Source organism: Sparus aurata, chromosome 12 (genome assembly GCF_900880675.1).
Source record: "Sparus aurata chromosome 12, fSpaAur1.1, whole genome shotgun sequence".
Taxonomy (NCBI): domain Eukaryota; kingdom Metazoa; phylum Chordata; class Actinopteri; order Spariformes; family Sparidae; genus Sparus; species Sparus aurata.
Window position 1 is genome coordinate 23640610 of NC_044198.1, and position 21912 is coordinate 23662521.

General features: G+C 40.2%; 4 protein-coding genes across 4 annotated transcripts; all 4 read right to left on the reverse strand.

Annotated features, from left to right (window-relative positions):
• Positions 1 to 655: 655 nt before the first annotated feature.
• LOC115593336 (zinc finger protein 260-like) lies at positions 656 to 2490 on the reverse strand. Its single transcript, XM_030436854.1, has one exon. It carries the CDS (start codon positions 2458 to 2460, stop codon positions 799 to 801), a length of 1662 nt encoding a protein of 553 aa, XP_030292714.1. The 5' UTR covers positions 2461 to 2490; the 3' UTR covers positions 656 to 798.
• Positions 2491 to 9022: 6532 nt separating this feature from the next.
• LOC115593341 (zinc finger protein OZF-like) lies at positions 9023 to 10726 on the reverse strand. The gene has a single exon (XM_030436858.1). The coding sequence runs from the start codon at positions 10599 to 10601 to the stop codon at positions 9348 to 9350; it is 1254 nt and encodes a 417-aa protein (XP_030292718.1). The 5' UTR covers positions 10602 to 10726; the 3' UTR covers positions 9023 to 9347.
• A 2446-nt stretch (positions 10727 to 13172) lies between these two features.
• Positions 13173 to 15067, reverse strand: LOC115593339 (zinc finger protein 501-like). Its single transcript, XM_030436856.1, has one exon. It carries the CDS (start codon positions 15015 to 15017, stop codon positions 13500 to 13502), a length of 1518 nt encoding a protein of 505 aa, XP_030292716.1. The 5' UTR covers positions 15018 to 15067; the 3' UTR covers positions 13173 to 13499.
• A 3179-nt stretch (positions 15068 to 18246) lies between these two features.
• On the reverse strand, positions 18247 to 21266 carry LOC115593344 (zinc finger protein 665-like). The gene has a single exon (XM_030436861.1). The coding sequence runs from the start codon at positions 20741 to 20743 to the stop codon at positions 19784 to 19786; it is 960 nt and encodes a 319-aa protein (XP_030292721.1). The 5' UTR covers positions 20744 to 21266; the 3' UTR covers positions 18247 to 19783.
• Between the last annotated feature and the right edge of the window lie 646 nt (positions 21267 to 21912).

Consider the following 21912-nt stretch of genomic DNA (forward strand, 5'->3'; position numbering starts at 1 on the left):
CGACCACAAAGATTGGAGCAGTGTACCTTCATATACCACATATAGGAGATACATCTTATGCAATCTAGATTTTGTATAATTTAGTCTATTATTGACCTTGAATTGGTTTAATATATTTTGTCTTTGTTTATATTGTCCGTACTAGTCAAAATATTATAATAGGAGATTGCCCCCCAGTCTCTTTCCATTTCTTACATGTTATTTAAATTCATAATTAACTATATTTAACACCATGTTTATACTCTTTTCACACAGTGTGTTGACACTGTGTTTGTGTACTCCTTGTATTAAGGTGTAGTTCTACTCTGCTTAATTCCACAAAGAAATGTGGTGCTCTTTTCTAAACTGCTACTTTGAACTAACAGCTAACTTTTTGGTTACATACATGGAAGCTACTGTAAAAACTACAAGTTTTTAAATACAACTGTTTATATAAAAGCAGGACAGGAGGAGCGATAATAATTGGGACAGATGAGACTTATTAACTCGACTTTTAAATCATGTTAACAAATATGGGCAAATCAGCATGAAGATTGACTCAAAAAACATATTTTGACATCTTCTCAAGGGGAAATTGTACACATTCAGCATCAGGTCATCATTCCTCCTGTGTATATTGATCCTCTGAGGATTCTTCATTTAGTCACTCAAAGTTACAGTTGCTCAATTATACATGAAACACTAGAACTGATCCATCTCCAACATATTTTGCAAATACAAGGCTACTCGCCTGTACGTGTCATCGAATGTCTCGTCAAAACAGACTGATCAGACAAACTTTCCCCAGGTCTCGCAGGGCTACGGTTTCTCATCTGTGTGGGTTCTCATGTGAGAACTTAACTGAGTATGACCCCTGTAAGCCTTCCCACAAATTTCACAGGTAAAAGGTTTCTCACCTGTGTGGATACTCATGTGAGAAGTTAACTGGTCACGACCCTTGAAATCCTCCCCACAAATTCCACAGTTAAAAGGTCTCTCACCTGTGTGGGTTCTCATGTGACAAAGTAAGCTACTGCTTTGCATGTAAGCTTTCCCGCATGTTTTGCAAGAATACGGTTTCTCGCCTGTGTGGGTTCTCATGTGACAAGTTAACTGAGCACGAACCATGAAAGCCTCCCCACAAATTTCACAGGTAAAAGGTTTCTCACCTGTGTGGGTCATCCAGTGAACTGTTAAGGTTCTCTTTAGCGTGAAATCTTTCCCACATATTTTGCAAGTAAACGGCTTCTCACCTGTGTGGATTCTTGTGTGCCTTTTCAAACTACATGCATTACGTAATGATTTCCCACATATTTGGCAAGAATACGGATTCTCACCTGTGTGGATTCTCATGTGATAACTTAATTGACCACGCTGCATGAAAGCCTTCCCACAAATTTCACAGGCATAAGGTTTCTCACCTGTGTGGATTCTCGTGTGATTTGTTAATCTATGTCTATACCTGAAAGCCTCCCCACAAATTTTACAGCTATAAGGTTTCTCACCTGTGTGTATTTTCGCATGTTTTTTTAAGTCGCCACAAGAGATGAAAGTCTTCCCACATGTTTGGCAAGAATACGGTTTCTCACCTGTGTGTATTTTCATGTGGAGTTCTACGTGTGAGTGTTGGCTGAAAGCTTTCCCACATGTTTTGCAAGTAAACGGTTTCTCACCTGTGTGGATTCTCTCATGTTTTTTTAAGTGGTTACTAGAGCTGAATGTCTTCTGACATGTGTTGCAAGAAAATGGCCTTTCACCTGTGTGGATTCTCATGTGCTGCTTGCATTCAAAATTAGACCCGAAATCTTTCCCACATGTTTTGCAAGTAAACGGTTTCTCACCTGTGTGGATTCTCTTATGTCTTTTTAAGTTGTTACTAGAGCTGAATGTCTTCTGACATGTGTTGCAAGAAAATGGCCTTTCACCTGTGTGGATTCTCATGTGCTGCTTGCATTCAAAATTAGACCCGAAATCTTTCCCACATGTATGGCAAGAATACGGTTTCTCACCTGTGTGGGTTCTCATGTGGACTGTTAATTGACAACGAAACCTGAAATTTTTTCCACATGTTTTGCAAGAATACGGCTTCTCACCTGTGTGGATTCTCATGTGAACTTTCAAGGAACAGTTTAGCGTGAAAGCTTTCCCACATGTTTTGCAAGAATACGGCTTCTCACCTGTGTGGGTTCTCTTGTGGACTGTTAACTGACAACGAATCCTGAATTTTTTTCCACATGTTTTGCAAGAATACTTCTTCTCGCCTGTGTGGATGCTTAGGTGTATAGTCAATTGGGACTTGAACTTGAAGGTCTTTCCACATGTGTCACATTTGAAGGACTTTTTACCTGGGTCAGTGTTATGTTGAATGTCTGTTGAAGTAGAGTTTTTTGCATCATCACTGTGACTTTTGCTTCCGTGATGTTGATGATAATGAGCTGCGCTGTGACTCAGTACCGTCTTCACTTCACTCATTACACACATGCAGCTAATGCTACCAACTGCGACTGTTTACTTCCGCTGGGTGCCACGCTCTAAGGCTCCGACAGGGGAAGTGCGCCGCGGAGGCTTTTAGTTCCGCTTCAGACTGAAGACATTTAATTCAGAACTTGTTTGAAACTTAAATATCTAACTACAGTTTTAAACTTGAACAAAATAATTGGGCCAACACATGTTCTCCAGTTGTTAAGCAGACTCAAAAAGACTTTTAATAGTTTTTTTCCATTTCTTACATGTTATTTAAATTAATTTATACCATGGTCTGGGGGAATATTCGATTCTGGTTGGCTGCAGGGTGTCCATTAACCCCTGATATATGTACACCTACTAAGTAGTTCAAGTCAAATTGACTGTTCACCGCTGTAAATTAATTAACTCCTGTTTATGGACACCTCGAAGGGCATTATCCCGCTTATACCATGGTCACTTGCCAAAAGAAAAGAAATTCGGACCATTAATTTATATTTTCATGCGTTTTACAATCAAAATATAAAGTTTTTCACAAGCCATAACTATGTTTCCCTGGTAACGCCTGAGGGTTTGACTAATGCCTGGAACAGTCATTACTCTCCCCTAAGATTCTTATGCAACGGAGACGTTGTTCACTCCTCCAGTAAATAGGACGGATCATAGATACGACTTGGCAACAGGAGATATTCTAGTCCGCTCAGCCATGAGCAAGAAAGCTAACGCTATGCTAGCAAGATTCAAAGTCAATAACATTGCGTACGGTTGACAAACAGTAAATATAATTTGACACTATGCTAGCTAACATGATTAGCTAGCAAACCAGTCATGTCATTGTACCCAAATCAATAGCAAGATTTTCACGAACAAATGACCGGCCGTGTGTAACGCTACTGTAGCCGCAGCCTGAGGCAGAGAGTTGAACAGCGAACGGGATGTGAGATTATTATTCGCGTATCAGTAAATTTAGAGGGGTATTGTACTTTCTGCAGCTTGTGTGTTACAGTCGCCACCCTGTGGTGTTCAGAGGATAAGACACTGAAGGACTGACGGACTGCACTCAGTACTGGAAATAAAATATTCAGATTTGATACACCAGCTAGCGCATTGATTTACAGCTGTGAACAGTCAATTTGACTGGAACTACTTAGTAGGTGTCCATATATCAGGGGTTAATGGACACCCTGCAGCCAATCAGAATCGAGTATTCCCCCAGACCATGGTATAACTATATTTAACACCACCATCTCCACAAGAACCAAATTGTTTATAGCCAGCGTTTCCGAGACAGAAACCAGAATGCACAGGAATAATGAATACAAACCTCAGCAAAGTAAAAAAAATAATAATTAAAAAACAGTTTACAGAAAATACAAAAAAACAACTGTCAAATAGCAACGGTAGGAGACCATGAAATCCAAAACAGTCTGCAACTGTAGTCGTAGAAAAAAATCAGGAAAACGACTCACACTGTCCACTTCACTTGCAATAAAGTTTATTGACAACAGCATTTTGGCACTTAGACTGTCATCAGGTTATCTGATGAGATGACCTAATGAATTAAGCAATTTAAACGGCATAACATTTACGGTATTATTCTGACCATATGACAGATTTTGCTGATGTGTACATTTAAATACATGGTATACAACCTTTAATCATTCAACACAATCAAAACGTAGCTTCTACAGAAATAAGATACATTTGTTTGAAAATCTGATTTTGGGGTAATATTCGCATGATCAAGCCAAGGTGCACCCGGGAGCCTCAAAAGTCGAGTACACCATGTGATTTGTTTTAATATGATTAATTGTGACTTTACTTAGGTACATACCGAAGCAGAATGTGCAATATACATGATTTAAGTTGAGTGCTGGTGATGCAGGCTTGTAAACCTGGTGAAGAAATGAATACTTTGCTTCAACTGGGAACACTGAGTGTGACAGGAACAGAAGGGTTATAAGGTGCCCACCAACTCACTGTTGCCCCTGGACCTTCTAGAAGATCAATCCGGCCATGTCTGTAGATTCAACACCCACAGATTTGTAGTGAATATTGCTTAAATCATATGCAGGAGATGTTACATAGCTGGAAATAAAACAACACTTCAAACATTGGTTTCAAGTTAAAAGAAAGTGAAACTGGAATATGATGTCACAGCAGAGGGCAGCTGCACACAGCAGATGAAGTGAAGTGATGAAGTGAAGTGAAAGTGTTCTTTTCACGGTGTGTTTACACTATGTTTATGTACTCCTTGTATTAAGGTGTAGATGTACTCTGCATAATTCCACAAAGAAATGTGGTACTCTTTTCATTCAATATAAAAGCAGGACACGAGGAGCGATAATAAGTGGGACAGATGAGACCAATTAACTCGACTTTTTAATCATGTTAACAAATTTGGGCAAATCAGCATGAAGATAGACACAAACACATTTTTTTTGTGATTAACAGTTTTTATTTATTTCTTTTAAAACATTACAATGCAATATACTTAACATCACAATTACTTAACCCCAGTGGTGGACAGTAACGGAGTAAATTTACTTGAGTACTGTACTTAAGTACATATCCAGAGGATTTGTACTTTACTTGAGTATTAGATTTCTTTGGTACTTATTACTCTTACTTGAATACATTTCCAAGACAAATATTTTTACTTTTACTCGAGTTAATTTCTAGGAAGGCTGAAAAGTACTCGTTACTTTCAGGTCTGCTCTTTTTTAAATTTTTTTAATACTATTGGACACAAGCTGTGTTTGTCAAAGAAGGAAACCTATCACAGTGCACGCTCTCCACTGGGATCTACGCAAAAGCGGAAATACGTCATCCCTCCCCATAAGGATACCACCAAAGTAGCCACGCTCTCGACTGCGTTTGTCAACACAAAACCGCGACAATGGCTGCATCAGATGTAGTTTTTTGTAAAGCAGTGATTCTCAACCAGTGGTCTGGGGACAACATTGGTCTTTGAGGGGGTTCCAGTTCCCAACTTAGCTAAATGATGGAGAGTTAGTTGGACGGTGCAGGTTCATTTGGTTACAGTTTTAATGATTGTTAATAAACATCTGCATCTGCAACATCTGCTGTCCTCCTGTGATCCCATTCATTTATTTGTTTTTATAGGTGTTTCTGCAGGCTTTATATAACATTGTGGTTCTAAAAGCAAGCACATCAGTGCAGGTGGTTTCAAAGAGTTAATTCTCATAAAAAAGAGTTAAAAGGTCCTTAAATTCATTTAGAAAAAATTATAGTAATTCATTGATGTGAAAAATAAGAAATTTACTCTTACTCTTACTCTTACTTAAAGTACATTTAAAAGCATGTACTTTTGGATACCTAAGTACCTTTAAAAGCAAGTACATTTTTACTCTTACTCGAGTAACATGTCGACTGAGCTACTTTTACTTGTAACGGAGTAAATTTTGACCAGTAGTATTTGTACTCTTACTCAAGTACTGGGGTCCAGTACTCTGTCCATCTCTGCTTAACCCCCCCTCCCCTAACCCCACAAACCTGTTGTCACTACCCACACAGTCAGCCTTGGTTGTTAACACAAATACATTTTGTGCAATAGGCAGAGAAAACAAGGGGAAAGTTGAAATTGTACACATTCAGCATCAGCTCATCATTCCTCCTGTGTATATTGATTCTCTGAGGATTCTTCAAGTACGTCATTTAAAGTTACAGTTGCGCAATTAAACATGAAACAATAGAACTGAACCACCTCCATCATATTTTGCAAATACAAGGCTACTTGCCTGTACGCGTCATCAAATGTCTGGTCAAAGCAGACTGATCAGACAAACTTTCCCCAGGTCTCGCAGGGTTACGGTTTCTCACCTGTGTGGGTTCTCATGTGAGAAGTTAACTGAGCATGATACTGTTGGAAAAATGTAACCAAGATATTATCAGTTTCTCGCATAGCTTTTGTATTTAATCAACATTCTTGCTCTGTCAGCAGAAAGCTACAAGGTCACCTGAGTGGACAAATACTATGAGGAACAGCGTCTTGCTCTTCAACCACAGGGTGAAGCTATACTGTTTATGTGTGAATAACAACTGTCTATGTATGTATGTATGTCATGCAAAGCACAGAACATGCCTGAAACAGAGAAGGTGGGAGCGTTACGTTACACCTCATTAACCACAGAAATGTATATGTGCCTGAATCTTGCATAGCAACACTCTACAACTTGTTATCTTGTAAGAACCAATCATATGCGATCACGCCCAAACGTATGACAATAAAAGATGTGCATGGGGAAGAACTCGTTGGAACGCTGATGGTCAGACTCACAGTGCTGACCTCCGTGCTTCCCCTTTGCAAAGAAAGACAAACTCTGAGTCCGTGTCTGTTTGTGATTGTTTTATTCAGTGTTAAACCTAACAATACCTGAAATCCTCCCCACAAATTCCACAGTTAAAAGGTTTCTCACCTGTGTGGATTCTCATGTGCCTTTCCAAACTATATGAATCACGTACTGATTTTCCACACGTTGGGCAAGAATAAGGTTTCTCACCTGTGTGGATTCTCATGTGAACTGCTAAATTACTGTTTAGAGTGAAAGCCTCCCCACAAATTTCACAGGTAAAAGGTTTCTCACCTGTGTGGATTCTCATGTGGAGTGCTATGTGTGTGAGTCGGCTGAAAGCTTTCCCACATGTTTTGCAAGTAAACGGTTTCTCACCTGTGTGGATTCTCAAATGGGTTGTAAAAGCAGACTGAAAAGTGAATGTCTTCTGACATGTGTTGCAAGAAAATGGCCTCTCACCTGTGTGGGTTCTCATGTGTTGCTTCAATTCACAATGAGACCCGAAATCTTTCCCACATGTCTGGCAAGAATACGGTTTCTCACCTGTGTGGGTTCTCATGTGAACAGTTAAGGAACAGTTTCGCGTCCCGACCAGGTTATGTTCAGAGTTTCAGCTATAAGAGCGCCGCTGTTTCACTGTGCAACTCATTCAGAGATGGCGTCACCATTCATTGAGAACCCGGTGGACCTGGGAGCAAGAATAATTCGGGCAGCACTACGACGTGAGCGGCTTCTTCGAGATCGCGCTGACCCGCTGGCATTTCCTGATGAAATTCTCTATGAGCGATATAGATTTTCAGCCGAGGGAATACGGTACATTTGCTCACTTACTGAGCCGAGTGTCAGGAATGCCACTCGAAGAAGCTGTGCGCTCACTGTCGGGCAAACTGTTTGTGTAGCCCTTCGTCTTTTTGCCATGGGAACCTACTTACATTCAGTTGGTGATGCAGAAAATCTGGGCAAGAACACACACTGACAAAATGATGGGGCAGCTTGGCTACATACCACTTTGAATGATGTTTTTGTATTTGGCTCTAACTTGCTGCCATGTCCGACTGCTGCTTCCACATCTTAATAAAATGCAATATGAAATATTAATTAGGCCAACCTAGTATTTATTTGTCACAGATAATGAGTAAAGTTAATTATTTCTTTGATGTGGCCATGAATAAACTGATGAACTGATCAATGTTTCACCCGTAGTAGGGCAGTGTACGCCCAAACACAAATCTTACAGGCTTGAGCTATTTTCACTGTCAAAAAGGTCTTTACTGTCATTGTGCAGGGACAGTAGCTACATTTGTTTCTTAATCCCGACACAGTACTACAAAAACAAAACCCTGAACATTTATAGCCTACGCACACTCAGCCTGGCTTTCAATAAAACACACACATGCATTCGATAACTGAGGTCAGTAAAATGTGAAAACAATATAGACATCATTCAAAAATGAAAAAAATAGTTGTTGCTTCAGTTTATTTATTTTTTAAATGGATGAGGGTTAATATGTAAAAGTTGCACAATGTTGAGCTTTCAGAAATTAAAACACGAAGGGCTTAATATAATATTGATCATAGTATTAATCATTGTTAACTTATGCATTTACACGGTCAGCAATTTTCTGCCAGCAGCCCTCCCTCGCTCTATTGGCGGCGTTACTTTTTGCCGTGATGGTTTCTTTGAATTCTTCATAGCCTTACATAATAAGAATCTGCTCATCTTGAGTAAAATATGTGGCCCGGGATCGATCCATTTTCGCACGGAAGTAGAATAATATGATGTCAAACGCCCCCTTTTATGTGAAAGCAGAGAATCAGACTTGACAAAGTAAGTTGATAACCACTGTCGCAGTGCCGTTTAACTCCGATTGGGGACTTTGGGCTTTGTTGAGCTGCATCATCAGCACAAAGCCTGGCTATGTTGAGCCCCCTTAGCAGTACAGGCCTCAGGGCTGTGAACATTCATGTTACCAAAATAATGAACTTTTACTCACCGATCCTGTGTAACTTTACTTAGGGTTTTCACACACTCTTTTCACAGTGTGTTCACACATGTTTGTGTTTGTGTACTCCTTGTATTAAGGTGTAGATCTACTCTGCTTAATTCCACAAAGAAATGTGGTACTCTTTTCTAAACTGCTACTATGAACTAACAGCTAACTTTTTGGTTACATACATGGAAGCTACTGTAAAAACAACTTTTTAACATACGACTGTTTATATAAAAGCAGGACAGGAGGAGCGATAATAAGTGGGACACGTGAGACTTATTAATTCGACTTTTTAATCATGTTGTTAACAAATATGGGCAAATCAGCATGAAGATAGACACAAAAACATATTTTGACATCTTCTCAAGGGGGAATTGTACACATTCAGCATCAGCTATCATTCCTCCTGTGTATATTGATCCTCTGAGGATTCTTCAAGTACGTCATTTAAAGTTACAGTTGCGCAATTATACATGAAACACGAGAACTGAACCACCTCCAACATATTTTGCAAATACAAGGCTACTCGCCTGTACGTGTCATCGAATGTCTCATCAAAGCAGACTGATCAGACAAACTTTCCCCAGGTCTCGCAAGGTTACGGTTTCTCACCTGTGTGGGTTCTCGTGTGAGAAGTTAACTGACGACGACCCCTGAAAGCCTCCCCACAAATTCCACAGTTAAAAGGTTTCTCATCTGTGTGGGTTCTCGTGTGACAAAGTAAGCTTTTGCTTAGCATGTAAGCTTTCCCGCATGTTTTGCAAGAATACGGTTTCTCGCCTGTGTGGGTTCTCATGTGACAAGTTAACTGAGCACGAAGCATGAAAGCCTCCCCACAAATTTCACAGGTAAAAGGTTTCTCACCTGTGTGGGTCATCATGTGAACTGTTAAGGTTCTCTTTAGCATGAAAGCTTTCCCACATGTTTTGCAAGTAAACGGCTTCTCACCTGTGTGGATTCTTGTGTGCCTTTTCAAACTACATGAATTACGTAATGATTTCCCACATATTTGGCAAGAATACCGATTCTCATCTGTGTGGATTTTCATGTGATAAGATAATTGATAACGCTTCCTGAAAGCCTCCCCACAAATTTCACAGGTATAAGGTTTCTCACTGTGGATTCTCGTATGTCTTTTTAAGTCGCCACAGGAGATGAAAGTCTTCCCACATGTTTGGCAAGAATACGGTTTCTCACCTGTGTGGATTCTCATGTGGAGTTCTACGTGTGAACGTTGGCTGAAAGCTTTCCCACATGTTTTGCAAGTAAACGGTTTCTCACCTGTGTGGATTCTATTATGTTTTTTTAAGTTGTCACTAGAGGTGAATGTCTTCTGACATGTGTTGCAAGAAAATGGCCTCTCACCTGTGTGGCTTCTCATGTGCTGCTTGCATTCAAAATTAGACCTGAAATCTTTCTCACATGTTTGGCAAGAATACGGCTTCTCACCTGTGTGAGTTCTCATGTGGACTGTAAATTGACAACGAATCCTGAAATTTTTTCCACATGTTTTGCAAGAATACTTCTTCTCATCTGGGTGGACACTTAGGTGTACAGTCAATTGGGACTTTAACTTAAAAGTCTTTCCACATGTGTCACATTTGAAGGAATTTTTACCTGGGTCAGTGTTATGTTGAATGTCTGATGAGGTAGAGTTTTTTGCATCATCACTGTGACTTTTGCTTCCGTGATGTTTTTTCTTTTCCTTTGGCTCTCCACCTCTAGCTGATCCTGAGTCTCCATGTTTTCCTCCTTTCTGGTCTCGGCTCTCAGCTACATCAGAGTTGTTAGAGAGGAGCTGCTGGTTACTTGTTGGTTCTGCTTCACTTTCCACATACGCTGGAGTCAACATGACGGTATCCGTCTCCACATTCTTTACAAGCTGCTCTCCCTCCTGACTGGTGCAGAGTTCCCCCTGTTCCTCTTTAATCTCTGGAGGCTCTGGGTCCTCTTGGTCCAGACTGGAGTTCCTCTCCTGGTTACAGAGCTGCTGGTCAGCGAGAACCTCCTCCTCCTTACAGACATGTTGCTGTGGGAGCTCTGGAGGGACAGAGAACAAAAGACAGAATATTTAATCAACCAACCAACCTTTATTTATCGTCCAGAGATCATTGAGAGGCAACCCTCTTGTGAATACAAGGGCACTGAGGCACTCAGAACAAAGGCAGAATAACAAGAAGAAATACTCAAAGTTTCAATAGCTTCCAGGTCATGTGACCCACTGACTCCAAACCAATGCCGAATTGTATTAACACACTGGGTGATTAGGACACACCTTGTTAAAAGGACTTTAGTGCTCCACATATTTGCCATTAATGTTTTTTTTTAATTTAAAAACTAAATTTTTTCCAACTGTTTCCATCTCATCTAACCCACTGACTCAACATCAATGCCGAAATGTTTTCCTAAGAAGTTGAATCAGACACACCTCTTTCTGTTGAGTTTTAGTTTTCCTCACATTTTTCGGAACGTTTTGTGTGTAAAATCATCATTTTCTGAGCGGAGTTTCGCCGCGGTCTTCTCTAGAATGGAGCTCAGCCGCGCAGTGGAAACTCAGAACCTCCGGAGTCCCGGAGTGGAATGAACCAAAACACGGGAAACATTCGTTTGTTCGCTCGATGTGGTGAAACGTGGCCACTCCAGGTCTCTGAACATTAGTGTTACCAAAATAATAAACTTTTACTCACCTATCCTGTGTAACTTTACTTGGGGTTTCCAGCAGATATCCAGCATGACGCGCTGCCGATCGATCTCTTCCTCGTACTGGACGATAGTTGTTTTAAAAACGCTGAATATTTCTTCAGCAGCAGCAGTTAGTCGCTCGTTGACAAACTCTCTCAAACTCTCAACTGAACTCATTGCTCTGTTTTTAACTCGTCAAATAATGAGCTGCGCTGTGACTCAGTACTGTCTTCACTTCACTCATTACACACATGCAGCTCATGCTACCAACTGCTTCTGTTTACTTCCGCTGGGTGCCACGCTCTAAGGCTCCGACAGGGGAAGTGCGCCGCGGATGCTTTTAGTTCCACTTCAGACTGAAGACATTTAATTCAGAACTTGTTTGAAACTGAAATGTCTGACTACAGTTTTAAACTTGAACCAATTAATTCGGCCAACACATATTGTTAAGCAGACTCAAAAAGACTTTTAATATTTTTTTGTTATTTAAATTAATTTAATTTATCTAAATTTAACACCACCATCTCCACAAGAACCAAATTGTTCATAGCCAGGGATTCAGAGACAGAAATCATACATCAGAATGCACAGGAATAATTAATACAAACCTCAGCAAAGTAAAAAAAAATAATTAAAAAACAGTTTACTCAAAAAACAATAATAATAATAAAAAAATGTGTCAAACAGTAACGGTAGGAGACCATAAAATCCAAAACAGACTGCAACTGTAGTAGCAGGCCGACAAAATCAGGAAAACGACTCCCGTACACTGTCCACTTCACTTGCAATAAAGTTTATTGACAACAACATTTTGGCACTTAGACCGTCATCAAGTTATCTGATGAGATGACCTAATGAATTAAGCAACTTAAACGGCATAACATTTACAGTATTATTCTGATCATGACAGATTTTGCTGATGTGTTCGTTTGAATATATGGTATACAACCTTTCATCATTCAGCTTAATCAAAACGTAATTTCTACAGAAATAAGATACGTTTGTTTGAAAATCTGATTTTGGTTTAATACTCGTATGATCAAGCCAAAGCGCTGCCGGGAGCCTCAGAAATCAAGTACACCATGTGATTTGTTTTAATATGATTAATTGTGACTTTATTTAGGTATATACTGAAGCAGAATGTGCAGAATACATGATTTAAGTTGAGTGCTGGTGAAGCGGGCTTGTAAACCTGGTGAAGAAATGAATACTTTGCTTCAACTGGGAACACTGAGTGTGACAGGAGCAGAAGGGTTATAAGGTGCCCACCAACTCATTGTTGCCCCTGGACCTTCTAGAAGGTCAATCCGGCCATGTCTGTAGATTCAACACCCACAGATTTGTAGTGAATATTGCTTAAATTATATGCAGGAGATGTTTCATAGCTGGAAATGAAGCAACACTTCATAGATTGGTTTCAAGTTAAAAGAAAGTGAAACTGGAATATGATATCACAGCAGAGGGCAGCTGCACACAGCAGATGAAGTGAAGTGATGAAGTGAAGTGAAAGTGTTCTTTTCACGCAGTGTGTTTACACTATGTTTATGTACTCCTTGTATTAAGGTGTTGATCTACTCTGCATAATTCCACAAAGAAATGCTGTACTCTTTTCTAACTGCTACTTTGAACTAACAGCTAACTTTTTGGTTACATACATGGAAGCGACTGTAAAAACTACAAGTATTTAACACATCACTTTGTATAAAAGCAGGACACGAGGAGCGATAATAAGTGGGACAGATGAGACTTATTAACTCGACTTTTTAATCATGTTGTTAACAAATATGGGCAAATCAGCATGAAGATAGACACAAACACGTTTTGACATCTTCTCAAGTGGAAATTGTACACATTCAGCATCAGCTCATCATTCCTCCTGTGTATATTGATCCTCTGAGGATTCTTCAAGTACGTCATTTAAAGTTACAGTTGCGCAAATACACATTAAACACTAGAACTGATCCACCTCCGACATATTTTGCAAATACAAGGCTACTTGCCTGTACACGTCATCAAATGTCTTGTCAAAGCAGACTGATCAGACAAACTTTCCCCAGGTCTCACAGGGTTACGGTTTCTCACCTGTGTGGGTTCTCATGTGAGAAGTTAATTGAGCATGAAACCTGAAATCCTCCCCACAAATTCCACAGTTAAAAGGTTTCTCACCTGTGTGGATTCTCATGTGCCTTTTCAAAATATATGAATCACGTACTGATTTCCCACATATTTGGCAAGAATACCGTTTCTCACCTGTGTGGATTCTCATGTGAACTGTTAAATTACTGTTAAGAGTGAAAGCCTGCCCACAAATTTCACAGGTAAAAGGTTTCTCACCTGTGTGGATTCTCATGTGGAGTGCTATGTGTGCGAGTCGGCTGAAAGCTTTCCCACATGTTTTGCAAGTAAACGGTTTCTCACCTGTGTGGACTCTCAAATGGTTTGTAAAAGCAGACTGAAAAGTGAATGTCTTCTGACATGTGTTGCAAGAAAATGGCCTCTCACCTGTGTGGGTTCTCATGTGTTGCTTCAATTCACAATGAGACTTGAAATCTTTCCCACATGTTTGGCAAGAATACGGTTTCTCACCTGTGTGGGTTCTCATGTGAACTGTTAAGGAACAGTTTCGCTTGAAAGCTTTCCCACATGTTTTGCAAGTAAACGGCTTCTCACCTGTGTGTATTCTTGTGTGCCTGTTCAAACTACATGTATTACGTAATGATTTCCCACATATTTGGCAAGAATACGGTTTCTCACCTGTGTGGATACTCATGTGATAACTTAATTGACCACGCTGCCTGAAAGCCTCCCCACAAATTTCACAGATATAAGGTTTCTCACCTGTGTGGATTCTCGTGTGATTAGTTAATCGATAACTATGCCTGAAAGCCACCCCACAAATTTTACAGATAAAAGGTTTCTCATCTGTGTGGATTATCGTATGTTTTTTTAAGTTGCCACGAGAGCCAAAATCTTTCCCACATATTTGGCAAGAATACGGTTTCTCACCTGTGTGGATTCTCTTATGTTTTATTAAGTCTTCACAAGAGCTGAATGTCTTTTCACATGTGTTACAAAAAAATGGCCTCCCACCTGTGTGGTTTCTCATGTGTTGCTTCCATTCAAAATTAGACCTGAAATCTTTCCCACATGTTTGGCAAGAATACGGCTTCTCACCTGTGTGGGTTCTCATGTGAACTTTTAAGGAACAGTTTAGCGTGAAAGCTTTCCCACATGTTTTACAAGAATACTTCTTCTCACCTGTGTGGGTTCTTAGGTGTATAGTCAATTGGGACTTGAACTTAAAAGTCTTTCCACATGTGTCACATTTGAAGGACTTTTTACCTGGGTCAGTGTTATGTTCAATGTCTGTTGAGGTAGAGTTTTTGGCATCATCACTGTGACTTTTGCTTCCGTGATGTTTTTTCTTTTCCTTTGGCTCTCCATCTCCAGCTGATCCTGAGTCTGCATGTTTTCCTCCTTTCTGGTCTCGGCTCTCAGCTACATCAGAGTTGTTAGAGAGGAGCTGCTGGTCACTTGTTGGTTCTGCTTCACTGTGGTCACTTTCCTCATGTGTTGGAGTCAACATGACGGTATCCGTCTCCACCTTCAGTACAAGCTGCTCTCCCTCCTGAATGCAGAGTTCCTCCTGTTCCTCTTTAATCTCTGGAGGCTCTGGGTCCTCTTGGTCCAGACTGGAGTTCCTCTCCTGGTTACAGAGCTGCTGGTCAGTGAGAACCTCCTCCTCCTTACAGACATGTTGCTGTGGGAGCTCTGGAGGGACAGAGAACAAAAGACAAAGAATATTTAATCAACCAATCAACCTTTATTTATCCTCCAGAGATCATTGAGAGGCAACCCTCATTCACAAGGGCACTGAGGCACACAGAACAAAGGCAGAATAACAAGTAGAAATACTCAAAGTTTCAATAACTTCCAGGTCATGTGACCCACTGACTCCAAACCAATGCCGAATTGTATTAACACCTTGGGTGATTAGGACACACCTTTCAAAAGGACTTTAGTGCTCCACATATTTGCTATTAATGTTTTTTTTTATTTAAAAACTAAATTTTTTCCAACTGTTTCCATCTCATCTAACCCACTGACTTAACAACAATGCCGAAATGTTTTCCTAAGAAGTTGAATCAGACACACCGCTTTCTGTTGAGTTTTAGTTTTCCTCACATTTTCCGGAACGTTTTGTGTGTAAAATCATCATTTTCTGAGCGAAGTTTCGCCGCGATCTTCGGAGCTCAGCCGTGCAGCTGAAACGCGGGAAGCACCAGTTTGTTCGCTCGATGTGGTGAAACGTGGCTGCGATGTACATGTCCCCCTCTGTGGCCACTCCTGGGCTCTGAATAACATTGTTATTAAAATAATAAACTTTTACTCACCTATCCTGTGTAACTTTACTTGGGGTTTCCAGCAGATATCCAGCATGACGCGCTGCCGATCGATCTCTTCCTCGTACTGGACGATAGTTGTTTTAAAAACGCTGAATATTTCTTCAGCAGCAGCAGTTAGTCGCTCGTTGACAAACTCTCTCAAACTCTCAACTGAACTCATTGCTCTGTTTTTAACTCGTCCAATGATGAGCTGCGCTGTGACTCAGTACCGTCTTCTCTTCACTTCACTCATTACAAACATGAAGCTAATGCTACTAACTGCTACTGTTTACTTCCGCTGGGTGCCACGCTCTAAGGCTCCGACAGGGGAAGTGCGCCGCGGAGGCTTTCAGTTCCGCTACAGACTGAAGACATTTAATTCCTAACTTGTTTGAAACTGAAATATCTGACCACAGTTTTAAACTTGAACAAAATGATTGGGCCAACACATATTCTCCAATTGTTAAGCAGACTCAAAAAAACTTTTGATATTTTTTTTCCATTTCTTACATGTAATTTAAATTAATTTAATTTACCTATATTTAACACCACCATCTCCACAAGAACCAAATTGTTTATAGCCAGGGTTTCAGAGACAGAAATCATACATCAGAATGCACAGGAATAATTAATACAAACCTCAGCAAAGTAGAAAAAAAATCATTAAAAAACAGTTTACTAAAAATTCATTTTAAAAAAACTGTCAAACACTAACGGTAGGAGACCATAAAATCCAAAACAGACTGCAACTGTAGTAGCAGGCCGAAAAAATCAGGAAAAATACTTCCGCACACTGTCCACTTCACTTGCAATAAAGTTTATTGACAACAACATTCTGGCACTTAGACCGTCATCAGGTTATCTGATGAGATGACCTAATGAATTAAGCAACTTAAACGGCATAACATTTACGGTATTATTCTGACCATATGACAGATTTTGCTGATGTGTACATTTAAATATATGGTAAAAAACCTTTAATCATTCAACACAATCAAAATGTAACTTCTACAGAAATAAGATACATTTGTTTGAAAATCTGATTTCGGTTTAATACTCGTATGATCAAGCCAAGGCGCCGCTGGGAGCCTCAAAAGTCGAGTACACCATATGATTTGTTTTAATATGATTAATTGTGACTTTATTTAGGTATATACTGAAGCAGAATGTGCAGGATACATGATTTAAGTTGAGTGCTGGTGAAGTAGGCTTGTAAACCTGGTGAAGAAATGAATACTTTGCTTCAACTGGGAACACTGAGTGTGACAGGAACAGAAGGGTTATAAGGTGCCCACCAACTCACTGTTGCTCCTGGACCTTCTAGAAGGTCAATCCGGCCATGTCTGTAGATTCAACACCCACAGATTTGTAGTGAATATTGCTTAAATCATATGTAGGAGATATTACATATCTGGAAATAAAGCAACACTGATTTCAAGTGTCTGATTTCACAGCAACGGAGTTTATAATCCATAAATCAAGATGGCTAAATTCTTCTTAGATATAAACAGGTTAATAATTAATATATATATCTTTTCAGCTACAATACAATAGAGTACAATACAGTGAAGAAAAATGTAAGTGAACTTGGTAAGCAAACTCTTTGGGTGTAAATATGCGTCAAACTGTATGTGCAGTCAAATGAGGGACAATATAGTCACAGCCTCATTTCAAGTGTCTGAATTGAACAGAGTACAATGCAGTGAAGAAAAAAGTAAGTGAACTTTGCAAGAAGCTTACACCAAACCTGCCAACACTTTGCCTTGGGGTCTCCTTATTTTTAACTTTCTCTCGATTGGTATTTTTTCCCATTGATCTCATGATTTAATGTAGATACAGGTGTTAATCAGGTCTCAAGAAGAAAAAAATGGCATTAAAATGTGAAACTCTGCAGACTGTAATGTTTTTGTATCCCTCCTCTAACACTGCAGAGGAGGGACATGATCCAAGACGAGGTCCGACACCTGGAGGAAGAAAGGCGCAGGTCTAGGGCCGTCGAACTTGGATCACAAGGAGCCTGGACAAAGTGGGACCTGCCAAAGCGGAAGATCACGTGGCCTGAGATCTGGAGACTGGAGCCCTTTCCCATCTCTTTCCTGCTCCGCTCTGTGTATGACACCCTTGTATCACCGACAAACCTCCACATATGGGGAATGAGGGAGGACCCATTGTGTCGGCTATGCGGCGGGATTGGAACAATGGCGCACATACTGGCGGGATGCAAGATAGCTCTCAGCCAGGGAAGATACAGATGGCGCCATGACAAGGTTCTCTGTGCACTGGCTGACATCTTGGAGCGGGAGAGACAGAGAAAGCATCAGAACAGTACGAGATAACGCCATCCATACAGTTCATCAGAGAAGGGGAGAAACCACCCGCCCCTCAAAATAAAATAAAATAAGATAAAAAAAGGAAAATAAAACTTGGTGGTCCAATGGCAAGTATTTATTTATTTTTTGAAACATGTCTTATTGTTTTTTCACAAAAGGGTAAACAACCATTGACAGCAAGGTATACACTCATACGGCTGGTCCTGTAATTTGTAGTTCAAATAAAGTTATTTGACCGATCATATTCGTACTTAACGAACGAAAGTACACAAATGTGTCTAAATTAAAGAGAAATTGTGCTTGCAGAATACCCCCCACCCCTCAATCACTGTATAAAACGAAATTCTCAGCATGTCAAACTGAGTACAAGTGGTCATCAAGAAAAAAAAAATAGTTACAGGCAAACAAAACAAAGACTCCTTGTACCCTCTGCATTACAATACACATTTCCTCTAACACTGTTATAAGTTAACAAAGAACATACCGTTAAAATAAACAAACACAAACGTGTAAAGGAATGATGGCAACTTGTCAAAAGACAGGAAAAGAAAAAAAAGCGAGAGTGTTTTGGTATTTGGATGTCAGACATATCATGTTGGTGATGCTTACAAAGCAAAGGCACTCAGGCACATGGGGCAAAGGCAAACAGGAGGCTCATTACAATAATACAAGGATGTTAACATGAGCAAGATAAATTTATACTTGGGAAACAGAGATAACTAGTAAAATTATAAGACTATCAAACATTGCTAGTTATAAAAGTTTAAATAGGATTCCAAATATTTGTCAATAACTCAAGCTTCTTGTTTAAGTGATATCTGAGCTCGTCCAGATGTAATACACTGCTCAGTTCACTAATCCACATCTCAGAAGTTGGAACCGACTCCCTTTTTTGCCAGTACCATGATAAATAAAACTGCTTGAGACTGAAATTTAGCAGCTTAATCAAGTGTGGCCCCCAAAACACTTATTAGTGGATCTGGCTTCAGAGTGATGTCATACGTTCCGGACAGACAGTCAAATATTTTATCACAGAATGGCTGAGTTTTTGGACATGACCACAAAGATTGGAGCACTGTACCTTCATATACCACATATAGGAGATACATCTTATGCAATCTAGATTTTGTATAATGTAGTCTATTAATGACCTTGAATTGGATTTATATAAGCCTGACATTTATGGAACACCTACTGACATTACAAAGAGATTCCTCGCAGGTTTCCTCAGCTCTCCTTTTCCCATTCATCCTTGATTTTGTCTGTGTTTCTATTGTCCGTACTAGTCAAAATATTATAATAGAAGCAGATTCAAGTACGTCATTTAAAGTTACAGTTGCGCAATTATACATGAAACACTAGAACTGATCCACCTCCAACATATTTAGCAAATACAAGGCTACTCGCCTGTACGTGTCATCAAATGTCTCGTCAAAGCATACTGATCGGACAAACTTTCCCCAGGTCTCGCAGGGTTACGGTTTCTCACCTGTGTGGGTTCTCATGTGAGAAGTTAACTGAGTACGAACCCTGAAAGCCTCCCCACAAATGTCACAGTTAAAAGGTTTCTCACCTGTGTGGATTCTCATGTGCCTTTCCAAACTATATGAATCACGTACTGATTTCCCACATGTTTGTCAAGAATACGGTTTCTCACCTGTGTGGATTCTCATGTGAACTGTTAAATTACTGTTTAGAGTGAAAGCCTCCCCACAGATTTCACAGGAAAAACGTTTCTCACCTGTGTGGATTCTCATGTGGAGTGCTATGTGTGCGAGTCGGCTGAAAACTTTCCCACATGTTTTGCAAGTAAACGGTTTCTCAACTGTGTGGATTCTCTTATGTCTTTTTAAGTGGTTACTAGATCTGAATGTGTTCTGACATGTGTTGCAAGAATACGGTTTCTCACCTGTGTGGGTTCTCAGGTGTTGCTTCAATTCACAATGGGACTTGAAATCTTTCCCACATGTCTGGCAAGGATACGGTTTCTCACCTGTGTGGGTTCTCATGTGAACTGTTAATGAAAATTTTCGCGTGAAAGCTTTCCCACAAATTTCACAGGTAAAAGGTTTCTCACCTGTGTGGGTTCTCATGTGCCTTTTCAAACTACATGTATTACGTAATGATTTCCCACATATTTGGCAAGAATACGGTTTCTCACCTGTGTGGATACTCAAGTGATAACTTAATTGATAACGCTGCCTGAAAGCCTCCCCACAAATTTCACAGGTATAAGGTTTCTCACCTGTGTGGATTCTTGTGTGATTAGTTAATCGATAACTTTGCCTGAAAGCCACCCCACAAATTTTACAGATAAAAGGTTTCTCACCTGTGTGGATTATCGTATGTTTTTTTAAGTTGCCATGAGACCCAAAATCTTTCCCACATGTGTTGCAAGAAAATGGCCTTTCACCTGTGTGGATTCTAATGTGCCGCTTCCATTCAAAATTATACCTGAAATCTTTCCCACATGTTTTGCAAGAATACGGTTTCCCACCTGTGTGGATTCTCTTATGATTTATTAAGTCTTCACAAGAGCTGAATGTCTTTTGACATGTGTTGCACAAAAATGGCCTCCCACCTGTGTGGCTTCTCATGTGCCGCTTCCATTCAAAATTAGACCTGAAAGCTTTCCCACATGTTTTGCAAGAATACTGCTTCTCACCTCTGTGGGTTCTTAGGTGTATATTGAATTGGGATTTTAACTTAAAAGTCTTTCCACATGTGTCACACAAGGACTTTTTACCTGGGTCAGTGCTATGTTGAATGTCTGATGAGGTAGAGTTTTTTGCATCATCACTGTGACTTCTGCTTCCGTGATGTTTTTTCTTTTCCTTATGCTCTCCATCTCCAGCTGATCCTGAGTCTCCATGTTTTCCTCCTTTCTGGTCTCGGCTCTCAGCTACATGAGAGTTGTTAGAGAGGAGCTGCTGGTCACTTGTTAGTTCTGCTTCACTGTGGTCACTTTCCTCATGTGTTGGAGTCAACAGGACAGTATCCGTCTCCACCTTCAGTACAAGCGGCTCTCCCTCCTGACTGGTGTAGAGTTCCTCTTGTTCCTCTTTAATCTCTGGAGGCTCTGGGTCCTCTTGGTCCAGACTGGAGTTCCTCTCCTGGTTACAGAGCTGCTGGTCAGCGAGAACCTCCTCCTCCTTACAGACATGTTGCTGTGGGAGCTCTGGAGGGGCAGAGAACAAAAGACAGAGAATATTTAATCAACCAATCAACCTTTATTTATCCTCCAGAGATCATTGAGAGGCATCCCTCATTCACAAGGGCACTGAGGCACTCAGAACAAAGGCAGAATAACAAGTAGAAATACTCAAAGTTTCAATAATTTCCAGGTCATGTGACCCACTGACTCCAAACCAATGCCGAATTGTATTAACACACTGGGTGATTAGAACACACCTCGTTAAAAGGACTTTAGTGCTCCACATATTTGCCATTAATGTTTTTTAATGTAAAATCTATACATTTTTCCCAATAGTTTCCATCTCATCTGACCCACTGACTCAAAATCAATGCCGAAATGTCTTCCTAATAGGTCCAATGATACACACCTCTTACTGTTGAGTTTTAGTGTTCCCCACATTTTTCAGAACGTTTAGTGTCTAAAATCATAATTTTCTGAGGCGGAGTTTCGCCGCCCAGCCGTGCAGCTGAAACGCGGGAAACGCTCGTTTGTTCGCTCGATGTGGTGAAAGGTGGCTGCAATGCATATGTCCCCCTCTGTGGCCACTCCGGGGCTCTGAATAATATTGTT

Bases quoted from the DNA above. Each gene is read 5' to 3' on its own strand.
- LOC115593336 (XM_030436854.1), bottom strand. From the start codon at position 2,460: ATGTGTGTAATGAGTGAAGTGAAGACGGTACTGAGTCACAGCGCAGCT.
- LOC115593341 (XM_030436858.1), bottom strand. From the start codon at position 10,601: ATGTTGACTCCAGCGTATGTGGAAAGTGAAGCAGAACCAACAAGTAAC.
- LOC115593339 (XM_030436856.1), bottom strand. From the start codon at position 15,017: ATGTTGACTCCAACACATGAGGAAAGTGACCACAGTGAAGCAGAACCA.
- LOC115593344 (XM_030436861.1), bottom strand. From the start codon at position 20,743: ATGAGAAGCCACACAGGTGGGAGGCCATTTTTGTGCAACACATGTCAA.